The sequence below is a fragment of the Mandrillus leucophaeus genome, unplaced genomic scaffold (genome assembly GCF_000951045.1).
Source record: "Mandrillus leucophaeus isolate KB7577 unplaced genomic scaffold, Mleu.le_1.0 Scaffold39, whole genome shotgun sequence".
NCBI classification, from domain to species: domain Eukaryota; kingdom Metazoa; phylum Chordata; class Mammalia; order Primates; family Cercopithecidae; genus Mandrillus; species Mandrillus leucophaeus.
The window spans coordinates 5,328,247-5,338,879 of NW_012104142.1; the positions used below are offsets into that span (position 1 = coordinate 5,328,247).

A 10,633-nucleotide genomic window follows, 5' to 3' on the forward strand; every position below is an offset into this window, starting at 1 on the left:
CTACAGTGCACAGCAGCTTTTTAGCTTTGCCAACATTCGGGCCGGCACATGTGTTTGTGCATGATTATTTGTCTCATGTACTATTGAATTAATGTCTTTGTACACAAATATGAATGTGGTTTTGTGGGTATGGGTGCAGGTGTGTAAGCAACTGGAGCTCAGGTCTGTCTTAAAGTTTGCATAATGAATGTTTAATATTTGGCTTAAATTAGTCTCTGTGCCTTGTTAGCCTCAGCTTTCATCTGCCCTCAAATATCAGAGGAAGAATGAGTTCATTTTCCTTGAAGTTTATTGACTGTTACTGGTGGCAGAGCAAATTCCATAAATGAGCAGGTTCCATATGGAGCAAGTAGAAGGGGAGCTCTGAGTTGGTGAGGAAGGATGTGTGGAGTGGGGACTTGGAGTAAAGGATGGAAAGGTAGATCTCTCCTTTTTCCCTCCATTCCCATAAGGATATTGGATTAACAATGGGGGCTATCTGCTCAGCATTCCCTCTCCAAATTGGAGCCAGAAATGGGAAACAATGCAAATCAGAGGAGGAAACACCTCACAGCTCCTCTGTTTCTCCATCCAAGGGGATGCCAATATCCACGTTGTAGTCTACAGGCTCCCCAGAGCTCAGCCAGGGAATAGGGGTTCGATTGAAAGAAGGCCTGTTGGAGAGGTTCTGGTTGTAGAGGACCAGGGGTTCACTCAGCAAGGGCCCCAGGTCAAACTTGGGCATCTGGAAGGTCATGCGTTTGGAGGCCTTCTCATATCCACCATAGGGCATTGCCGTCCTGAGAAGGGAACACATTATTTAATTAAGAATCAGAATAAAAGAAACAGAGCCTTATCATGAGATGCTACCCTCTTTGAGAATAGGGAAGTCTGGGAATTCTAGTTTGGGATTGCATCTGTACTCTTTCTTCTTCCCTAGCATCCCATTTTGCCTTCCTGGTTAACTTGTTTCCCCAAAGCTAATAATGAGAAAAGGACTCTAGTGTGTACTAAATAGAGACTCTTGGATAGCTGTGACCCAGACCAGCATTTCAGAGAAAGTGACCCCAAATACTATAGACCCAAGGGTCTGAGGTCACCTTACATGACAATGTAGAAAGGCCAGGTGCGGTGGCTCACACCTGTAATCCCAGCATTTTGGGAGGCCAATGTGGGCAGATCACTTGAGACCAGGAGTTTGAGACCAGCCCAGCCAGCATGGTGAAACACCATCTCTACTAAAAATACAGAAAAAAAAAAAATTAGCTGGGCATGGTGGTGCACACCTGTCATCCCAGCTACTCAGGTGGCTGAGGTGTAAGAATTGCTTGAACCCAGGAGGTGGAGGTTGCAGTGAGCCAAGATTGCACCACTGCACTCCAGCCTGGGTAACAGAGCAAGACTCTGTCTCAAAAAAAAAAAAAAAAAATTACAATGTAGAGACCCCCTCCCTCCAACCCTAGTGGATAGTGGATGACCTGGCTGAGAGCAACTAATGTTGCCTGGAAAATCCAGGTTCCTTAGGACCAAATACAAGAGCACCTTTCTAGCTCTTCCCTATCCTTTCACACAGACCTCCTCTCCATGGGCTAGAGAAGCCTAATCCAAAAGAACAGATACTTAGGGCCATCTAAAGCAGGGTGGCCGGGCATGGTGGCTCATGCCTGCAATCCCAGCACTTTGGGAGCCCGAGGCAGGCAGATCACCTGAGGTCAGGAGTTCGAGACCAGCCTGGCCAACATGGTGAAACCCCACCTCTACTAAAAACACAAAAATTAGCTGGGCGTGGTGGCATGCGCCTGTAATCCCAGCTACTAGGGAGACAGAGGCAGGAAAATCACTTGAACCCAGGAGGCAGAGGTTGCAGTGAGCCAAGATCATGCCACTGCACTCCAGCCCGGGCGACAAGAGCAAAACTGAATCTCAATAAGTAAATAAATAAAGCAGGGTATAAGGAAATAGAATCATATTACAGGGAGAATAATGGCATCCTAACCTTGACTGGAAGACAGCCTCAACAGGCCTTCAGACATGTAAAATATTATTCCCATTTAACATTCAAAGCAACCCAGGCTCAGAGGTAGAGTGATTTCCTCATGCCTACATAGCTAATAGATGACCATTGAACTAGAATTCAAATCTACCTCCCAGCAAATTTTTCCTTCATCACACTGCTATGATGAAGCTGAGATAGAGTGAAAAGAGCAGGGCCTTTGATTAGCACCCCCATATCCCTGCCATCTTTCCTTAACCGCCTTCTGAAACATTTGAATTAGTCTCCATCCTAACTAAAGACACAGTGCCTCACATTAGAATGCATCTGGTTCCTTCCTCACCACCCCTACCTGTTGAAGGACTTATATTTGGGAAGTTCAGCTTTGGCCCCATAGGCCAGCAGGTCAATGCCAAGTTCCACTTTTTGCTGGGGGTCAACCCCCATGGCTCGCTCCCATGGGGAAATATAGGTCTTGAACACAGTGATATGTTTTCCTTCTCCGCCTGCCTGGTCTCCTGGTAGCCATGAGAGAGAAAAGTCAGTCAAATAAGAGGAGTTAGTAGCCAATGAAAGTTAATCCCACGTCCCTACACTAGGGAAATTGCAGGAGCCAGGGACTAAAGATATAATATCTTGGTAATTGTATAAGGTTTGTGGCATAATGATAGTCTGTGGGCAGATCTGTGACTGAATCCAAAAAGCCAGGAAGGTAATGGAAAAACAAGGCTTCTGGGTAGAATAGACACATCTCTATATACTCCTGGACCCAGGGAATTCACCAAGATATTTATGATAAACTGATATTATTATATTTAATATTAAGATATTTAAACCGGGCTCCTCTGCTCCCCACACCCAGTGTAGACATCATTCCTGGGACAACTCTGCTCTAGGGACCAAACACATTACTCTTGGGTAGGTGTACTTGCCTGATCCTGTCTCACCAACCCCTGCTGTGCCAGCAGCTCCTCCTCTGCCAGCCTGGCCCACAGGACCACCTGTACCCCCAGCTCCAGACCCAGAGCCCAGATGGTGCTGCTGATTAGATCCATACTGTCCTGCAGAGCCACTGCCCCCTGCCTGGCCGCCACCTCTGCCGTTGCTCTTGCTGTAGGAGAATCCCTGAGCAGCTGTGCCCAGCTGTCCCCCCACTGTCGGAAGGAACTTCTGGAAGTGATCCTGAAAAGAAGACAAAGTGAGGGGAAGGTTAGCAATGGGTATGGAAAATATACAAAAACAGAAGTATGTTTAGCAAAGGCAGAAACAGTGTCTAACAAGAAGACCCTGAATTTTCTGAGATTTCCCCCTCCATTTGATGGGTAGTACATGGGCTGACTGACAGAATTAAACTCTTCTTTTTGTTGGTTTGATTTTTTTGTTGTTTTTTTGAGACAGAGTTTCACCCCTGTTGCCCAGGCTGGAGTGTAATGATATGATCTCGGCTCACTGCAACCTCCGCCTCCTGGGTTCAAGCAGTTCCCAGCCTCAGCCTCAGCCTCCCAAGTACCTGGGATTACAGGCATGCACCATCACACCTGGCTAATTTTGTATTTTTAGTAGAGACAGGGTTTCTCCACGTTGGTCAGGCTGGTCTCAAACTCCCGACCTCAGGGGATCCGCCTGCATCGGCCTCCCAAAGTGCTGGGATTACAGGCATGAGCCACCTCACCTGGCCTAAATTAAACTCTTCTTAAGAGGTAGGACCCCCTTGGCTCGTTTCCTCCAGTTATACCTAGGGTAAGGGCAGGGCATTCTCCATGTTCCCCTTTCTCATCCTTAACAAGTCAAAAAAGACCAAGATTCCTGCCCAACTTTAAAAAAAAAAATGAAAAAAAATATTTTGCTTTTTGAGACAGAATCTGGCTCTGTCACCCCAGGTTGGAGTGCAGTGGCACAATCTCGGCCCACTGCAACCTCCACCTCCCTGGCCCAGGCAATCCTCCCACCTCAGCCTCCCAAGTAGCTGGGACTACCAGCATGCCACCATACCCAGCTAAATTTTGTAATTTTTTTTCCTAGAGACAGGGTTTGCCATGTGCCCAGGCTGGTCTCGAACTCCTGGGCTCAAGTGATCCATCTGCCTCAGCCTCCCAAAGTGCTGAGATAACAGGCATGAGCTGTGCGCGGCCCCAACTAGAATTTGGGAGGATGGGGTTGCCATGGAGAACCCAGTCTTAATTACAAGGACTAGAGAAATTTCTGCCTCCTCCCTTCCTCAGCTTGTCCAACAGTCAGAACTCTCTTCTCTCTCCTTCTTTCTCTCCCTCTCTCCTCTTGGTGCCTGTTGGACCAGGACTTCCTGACTGAAACTGTAGCAGGTGGGGGGAAGGGTGGCCAAAAGGGCAACATTAGATTCAAACCCAAAGCCTAAAAATAACCCCACCAACTTCTTCAGGAGGCTCTCCTGGCCATCCCACCATGTACACCCCAATGCTCCACCCAGTGTAACCGGACCCAGGCAGAGAAGAGGGCTTTTGGCCTCCTAAAGTTAGATATGAGCAGCTCAGCACTTTTACTCTGCTCCTATATGAGGACCAATGACAGACACTTCTGCCCCCGGCCCCATGCAGGCATCTAATTCCACTCTCCCCCAGACACTTGGAGAAGGTGGAGAAGGAAGAAAGGAAATGGAGAAGGCCCCTCTTCCTCAGCTATACCATCCTGTGCCTGGCCTCTCTCCAGTCTCCTCTTTCTTTGGAGAAGGAGCCTGACTAGAATATATCTTGAAGGACAGTTTCAGTCTCACCTGGGGCTCCTTAGGGAATAGACTGATCCTTTAAATGAAAGAATGGCTTAAATGGGAGATGGCTGTAGAAACTCAATTAACTCTTTCTAGGGTTGCCAGATTCAGCAAATAATATACAGGATACCAATTAAATTTGAATTTCAGATGCACAACAAATATATATATATTTTTGAGACAGAGTCTCTGTCACCCAGGCTGGAGTGCAGTGGCATGAACATGGCTCATGTTCATGCAGCCTCTACCTCCCAGGCTCAAGCCATCCTCCCACCTCAGCCTCCAGAGTAGCTGGATTACAGGTGTGTGCCACCACTCCCAGCTAACTTTTTAATTTTTTAATTTTTTGTAGAGACAGAGTCTTGCCATGTTGCCCACGCTGGTCTCCAACTCCTGGACTCAAGCAGTCCTCCTGCCTTGGCATCCCAAAGTGCTGGGATTACAGGTGTGAGGTATCACACTTGACCCAAATACTTTTTTAGTATAGATATGCCCCAAATGTTGCATGGGATTTACTTATACTAAAAAATTATTCATTTGCATCTGAAATTCAAATTTAAGTGGACATCCTGTATTTTTATTTTAATGTCCCAAATATTGCATGGGACATATTTAAAAAAGAATTCATTGTGCATTTGAAACTCAAATTTAATTGGGTATTCTGTATTTTAAAATTTCAATTTAATTATTTGCCTTATCTTCTTTCTTTTTTCTTTCTTTCTTTCTTTTTTTTTTTTTTTTTTTTTTGAGACAGAGTTTCACTCTTGTTGCCCAGGCTGGAGTGCAATGGCACAATCTGGGCTCACTGCAACTCCGCCTCCTGGGTTCAAGTGATTCTCCTACCTCAGCCTCCTGAGTAGCTGGGATCACAGGCACCCACGACCACGCCCAGCTAATTTTTTGTATTTTTAGTAGAGATGGGGTTTCACCATGTTGGCCAGGCTGGTCTCAAAAGACCTCAGGTGATCCACCTGCCTCGGCCTCCCAAAGTGCTGGGATTACAGGTGTGAGAGCCACCATCCCGGCTGCCTTATGTTCTTTCTAAAATATTTTTAAAACTTTATCTTTATGTCCCAAATATTGCATGGAGCATATTTTACTAAAAAATTATTCACTGTGTATCTCAACTTCAAAATACAAGACAAGACTGCCCCACTGGGCATCCTGTGTTTTATCTGGCAACCTATCTTTAACACTTACCCTTACTAGGAAGGAATTTTCTCCCTAAGGGTGTGGTATTCTCCAATCCTTCAGTGGCTCTTTGATGGAAACTGGGTTTCAGAGGTGGGCTGTAACTCACCCTGGAGCTGCTGAGGGCTCAATATATCTGGGGGTTTAACAAATTTATAAATTTTCAGGGAGGGGATGTTGACTGCATTTTGGAGGCTCAGGGCCTACTAACAAGCTGTCAGAACAGGCACCAGGCTTTGAGACAGTGATAAAGTTTCAGACTCACCATTGAGCTGTCAGAGAAAACATCAGGGTGGTTCTCATAAATAAACTTCTCCACCCTCATCTGCCGCAGTTTGAACATCTTGGAGCCCCGGTTGGTAAGCAGCGACAGTTCCTCCAACATCACATCCCTTGGGACACTGATCTTTTTGCCCAGGTTCAAGCCTGAGCCCTCCTGTCCACCTTTCAGGGAGGCAAAGAAGAATCAAGGGAAAGAGGAAAGTAGGGTTTTCTGGGCTCAGAATGCAGACCTCATCCACAACTAAGTGTGAATGTGTGTCCTGGCAGAGATCATTTAGGGGAACAAATGCTGTCTAGTTTGTGAGGGACTTTGATTTCCTGGGACTTGGAGAGAATGCATGGGAACTGGGGTGCATTGTGGAGATAATGGGAATACTAGAGTGGAGAGGCCAATGGGGTAAAAGAGGCATGGGCATGGGGTACAGAGCAAAAGGAGTAAAGGAACATCATAGATGGAGGCCATTGGAGAAAGCATGGCATCAGGAAAAGCCCAGAGGCCAATCTTATGTGGAGTGTAAATACAGATGCCATACATATACATATTTTTTATTTTTTATTATTATTTTTTATTGTTTTGAGACAGAGTCCTGCTCTGTCACCCAGGCTAGAGTGCAATAGCGTGATCTCAGCTCACTGCAGCCTCCGTCTCCCAGGTTCAAGCAATTCTCCTGCCTCAACCTCTTGGGTCGCTGGGATTGCAGGCCCGCACCACCATCCCTGGCTAATTTTTATATTTTTTGGTAGAGACGGGGTTTCACCATGTTGGCCAGGCTGGTCTCAAACTCCTGAGCTCAACTGACCTACCAGCCACGGCCTCCCAAAATGCTGGGATTACAGGCGTGAGTCACGACGCCCAGCCTACATTTTTATTTATTTTATTTTACTTTTGAGACAGAGTTTGTTTGGTTGGTTGGTTTTTTGTCAGAGACTTGCTCTGTCACCCAGGCTGAAGTGCAATGGCGCGATCTCAGCTCACTGTAGCTTCCATTTCCTGGGTTCAAGTGATTCTCCTGCGTCAGTCTCCCAAGTAGCCGGGATTACAGGCACTCGGCACCATGCCCAGGTAATTTTTCTATTTTTGTAGAGACAGCGTTTCACCATGTTGGCCGGGCTGGTCTTCAACTTCTGACTTTAGGTGATCGGCCCACCTCAGCCTCCCAAAGTGCTGGGATTTCAGGCCTGAGCCACCACGTCTGGCCTTTTTTTTTTTTTTTAATGGAGATGAGGTCTCATTATGTTGTCCAGGCTGGTCTTGAACTCCTGAGCTCAAGTGATCCTCTCACCTCAGCCTCCCAAAGTGCTGGAATTACAGGTGTGAGACACAGCTCCAGCCCTATTTGTATTATTTATATTGAAACAGAGTCTCACTCTGACACCCAGGCTGGAGTGTAGTGTCGCAATCACAGCTCACGGCAGCCTCCATCTCCCAGGTTCAAGCGATCGTCCCACCTCAGCCTCTGGAGTAGCTGGGACTCTAGGTGCATGCCACTATACCTGGCTAATTTTTGTACTTTTGTAGAGACGAGGTTTCACCATGTGCCCAGGCCAGTCTCAAATCCCTGAGTTCAAGCGATCCACCAGCCTTGACCTCTCAAAGTTCTGCGATTACAGGCGTGAGCCACTGCACCTGGCCCAGACTTCTGTCTTAACTACTTTCCCTTTTCTTTCCCTCAGTGAGCTCTGGCTCCAAAGAGTCTCTGAGTATTGAAGAGCTCTTCACATGCATGCACCCCTGCTCATCCCCGGGAAACATGCCTGTGCAGTTTTCCATTTTAAGTACTTACATAAGCTCCCTAGCTCTGGGGAAAGAAGTAAGGGAAATTAACCACTTATTGAGACCTGAGTCTGTGCCAGTCTCCATTATATTTTCTTCCTCAAATATACCTCACTGACTCATGGGTCCTGTGGTCCTGGACCTGTGCAGGGTAACATGGCAGGGTATTGTCTCAGATTATGAAGTAAAAAGGGTAGAAGGTGTTGAATCTTTTCTCTCTTTCTCCCTACCCTTCTTACCCTTCCCTCTCCCACTCTCCATCACCCGCCTTCCCACCAGTTAATTTCTCTTGTCTGTTCACCCTAAGATATATATTTCTGGGGCTCTTGGGTTAGGGATGCTCTTAAGAAGTCCCACACTAGGTAGATGCAAACGTGTCCTACCTCCAGTGAGTTCCATGATCAACTTGCTGGATTTCCTCTTCTTATTAGGGGCCGGGGTTCCTGAGAGCGGCATTGTGGAGGTGGATTCAGCCTGGATAGGGTGGGAAGGAGGACTTGGAGGATGGACAGGGACTGGGAAGAGTGAGTGTCTGTAGGAGAGCACTACTTCTTAACCTGGGTTTAAGGGCTTGAGGTGACAAAAAAATATTTTTTTTTCTTTTTTAGAGACAGGATCTCACTCTGTCGCCCAGGCTGGAGTGCAATGGCACAAAAATATATATTTTTCTTTTTTAGAGACAGGATTGCACTCTGTCGCCCAGGCTGGAGCACAATGGCACAATCATGCCTCACTACAGCCTCAACCTCCCTGGGCTCAGGTGATCTTCCAACTTCAGCCTCCCGAGTAGCTGGGACTATAGGTGTGCATCACCATGCCTGGCTAATTTTTTTTTTTTTTTTTTTTTGTAGAAATGAGGTTTTGCCACGTTGCCCAGGCTGGCCTCAAACTCCTGGGCTCAAGCAGTCCTCCTGCCTCCCAAAGTGCTGAGATTACAGGGACGAGCCACTTCACCTGATCCAGATTTTCAAAGAAGTATGTATTTCCCCAAAAGGTGAAAACTAGTGCTTTAGGGCTTCTCTTTTCCTGGGATGCAGGACAGGGAGTATAGATGCACACCAGCCCCTATTGTCTACCAACTTGTTGTGAGCTGGTTTTTATAGAGTCAGTGCAAGAATTAGGAACATAGCTAGGCGTGGCGAGTGTTTTTAAAAAAAAAAACAAACAAACAATAATACAGGCAGGGCAATGCACCCAGGTTTCATCAACTTGGCATGATTTGAAGTTTTTATTTGCATTGGGATATCAGACTGGGCCTGTGATTCCAGGCTCTGGTCTCTCTTCAGTCTTCCCCCAGTCCCCAGGAGGACAGAGAAATGTTCTGCCAGGGTTGAAGAGATTCAGCCAAAAACACTCTCCATAGGAAGGAGAGGTTGTTGCTCCTTCATCAGGCCAGCTGGAACATGGCCTGGGAAGTCATGGCCCTGCTCCTGCAATCACTCCCGCCACAGACCCCAGAGTGGGGCAGGTGTGGAATTGGGAAGGGTAGGGAGCATCCAAATCCCAACACATGTAAATTCAGCAATATCATAGCAGTGGGGAATTGGGGTGGGGCAGAAACATAGTAATAGGATCTGGCAATGGAAAGGGACAAACTGGGATAAGATAGACTCCAGTCCCTTCTTAAGAGAAGTTGGCACTCAGTGAAATGCTGTCCTCTTCTAAGTCCTGTCTCACAAAAATACATCTGCAACTCTACTGACTTAGTGGGGTCTCCCTTCCCATTCTTCCAGTGCCTCCCCCGACATCTCCATTCCCCCCAAACTCCTGGGCCCCCTCCTTCCAACTGGACAGCTGGGAGCTGAGCATAGATGAGGAGAGGGGAGACTCCCCCAGGATCAAGAATCACAATTGTAGACACAGAAATAGAAGTCAACAGAGTGGGCTCCAACCTTTCTAACGATAGAGCTGCAGACTTACCGGCTGCTCGGGCGGTGGTCAGCTCTCCCTGGGGTCCAGCAGCTTTGGAGGACTGAGCTGCTGTGACCGGAGAACACGAGCTGGGCAGGCGTGGGGGCAGCACTGGCAGTGGGGGAGGGAAGTTAGTTATTAATAGAGATGATGAGTGCAAGCAGCTCAAATGGCACAGGGGGTACTGAGACCCTGAAACCAAGATCCCTCCCTCTTTGCCTAGAGGCTCAGGAAGGAGGGAAAAGGCCTTTGGGATTCCCCCACTGAACTGTCTGAGCCAGGAATCAGTCTGCCCAGGGACTCCCCTTCACATTGCACCTAGAGCCTGAGATCCAAACAAGCACTTAGGTAGAAACTGAAGACTGAGAGGGAGACAGGAAGTAGACAGCAAGTATTGGATAGGAATTCAGTCAGAGAGAGAGTCTGGGGAACATGCCCTGAGGGCCACACAGAGCCAATCCAAGGCAGAGTAGAGAGACCTGTGGGTGTATTTGGGGCAGGGAGGGCTTAAAGCTCTATGTTTGGGGACAAAAAGGGAAGTCTTCACAATGGAACTGCTCTTTTAAAGTTCCTGGATAGCAAACCCAGTACCTCCTACAAAGGAATTATGTGGGGAATACTTGACAATTATTCTGTCTGCCTCACTCTATTCTTTCCTCTTGAGCTCTGGCAGTTTTAAGAAAAGGCAAATACTTGGATCTGCCTTTTTTTTTTTTTTTTTTTTTGAGATGGAGTTTCACTCTTGTTGCCCAGGCTGGAG

General features: G+C 47.2%; 1 protein-coding gene across 2 annotated transcripts; it reads right to left on the reverse strand.

The window, feature by feature from the left end:
* Window positions 1-271: 271 nt before the first annotated feature.
* Window positions 272-10,229, reverse strand: MYOZ1 (myozenin 1). 2 transcript variants are annotated; one of them, XM_011991140.1, is made up of 6 exons: window positions 9,883-10,229; window positions 8,346-8,436; window positions 6,172-6,350; window positions 2,905-3,154; window positions 2,325-2,490; window positions 272-779 (listed from the first exon to the last, which is right to left on the reverse strand). In XM_011991140.1, exons 2-6 carry the CDS (start codon window positions 8,416-8,418, stop codon window positions 548-550), a joined length of 900 nt encoding a protein of 299 aa, XP_011846530.1. In that variant the 5' UTR covers window positions 8,419-8,436; window positions 9,883-10,229; the 3' UTR covers window positions 272-547. The 2 variants fall into 2 exon arrangements, with proteins under 2 accessions (XP_011846530.1, XP_011846529.1); XM_011991139.1 differs by having other exon boundaries at window positions 2,325-2,478; window positions 2,878-3,154; window positions 9,883-10,228.
* Window positions 10,230-10,633: the final 404 nt, after the last annotated feature.

Coding starts and splice junctions, on each gene's coding strand:
- MYOZ1 (XM_011991139.1), bottom strand. CDS start 8,418: ATGCCGCTCTCAGGAACCCCGGCCCCTAATAAGAAGAGGAAATCCAGC. Junction 3,155..6,171: donor TTTTCTCTGACAGCTCAATG/GTGAGTCTGAAA, acceptor TCTTCTTTTCAG/GATCACTTCCAGAAGTTCCT. Junction 780..2,324: donor AAATATAAGTCCTTCAACAG/GTAGGGGTGGTG, acceptor TTCCCTTCTCAG/GACGGCAATGCCCTATGGTG.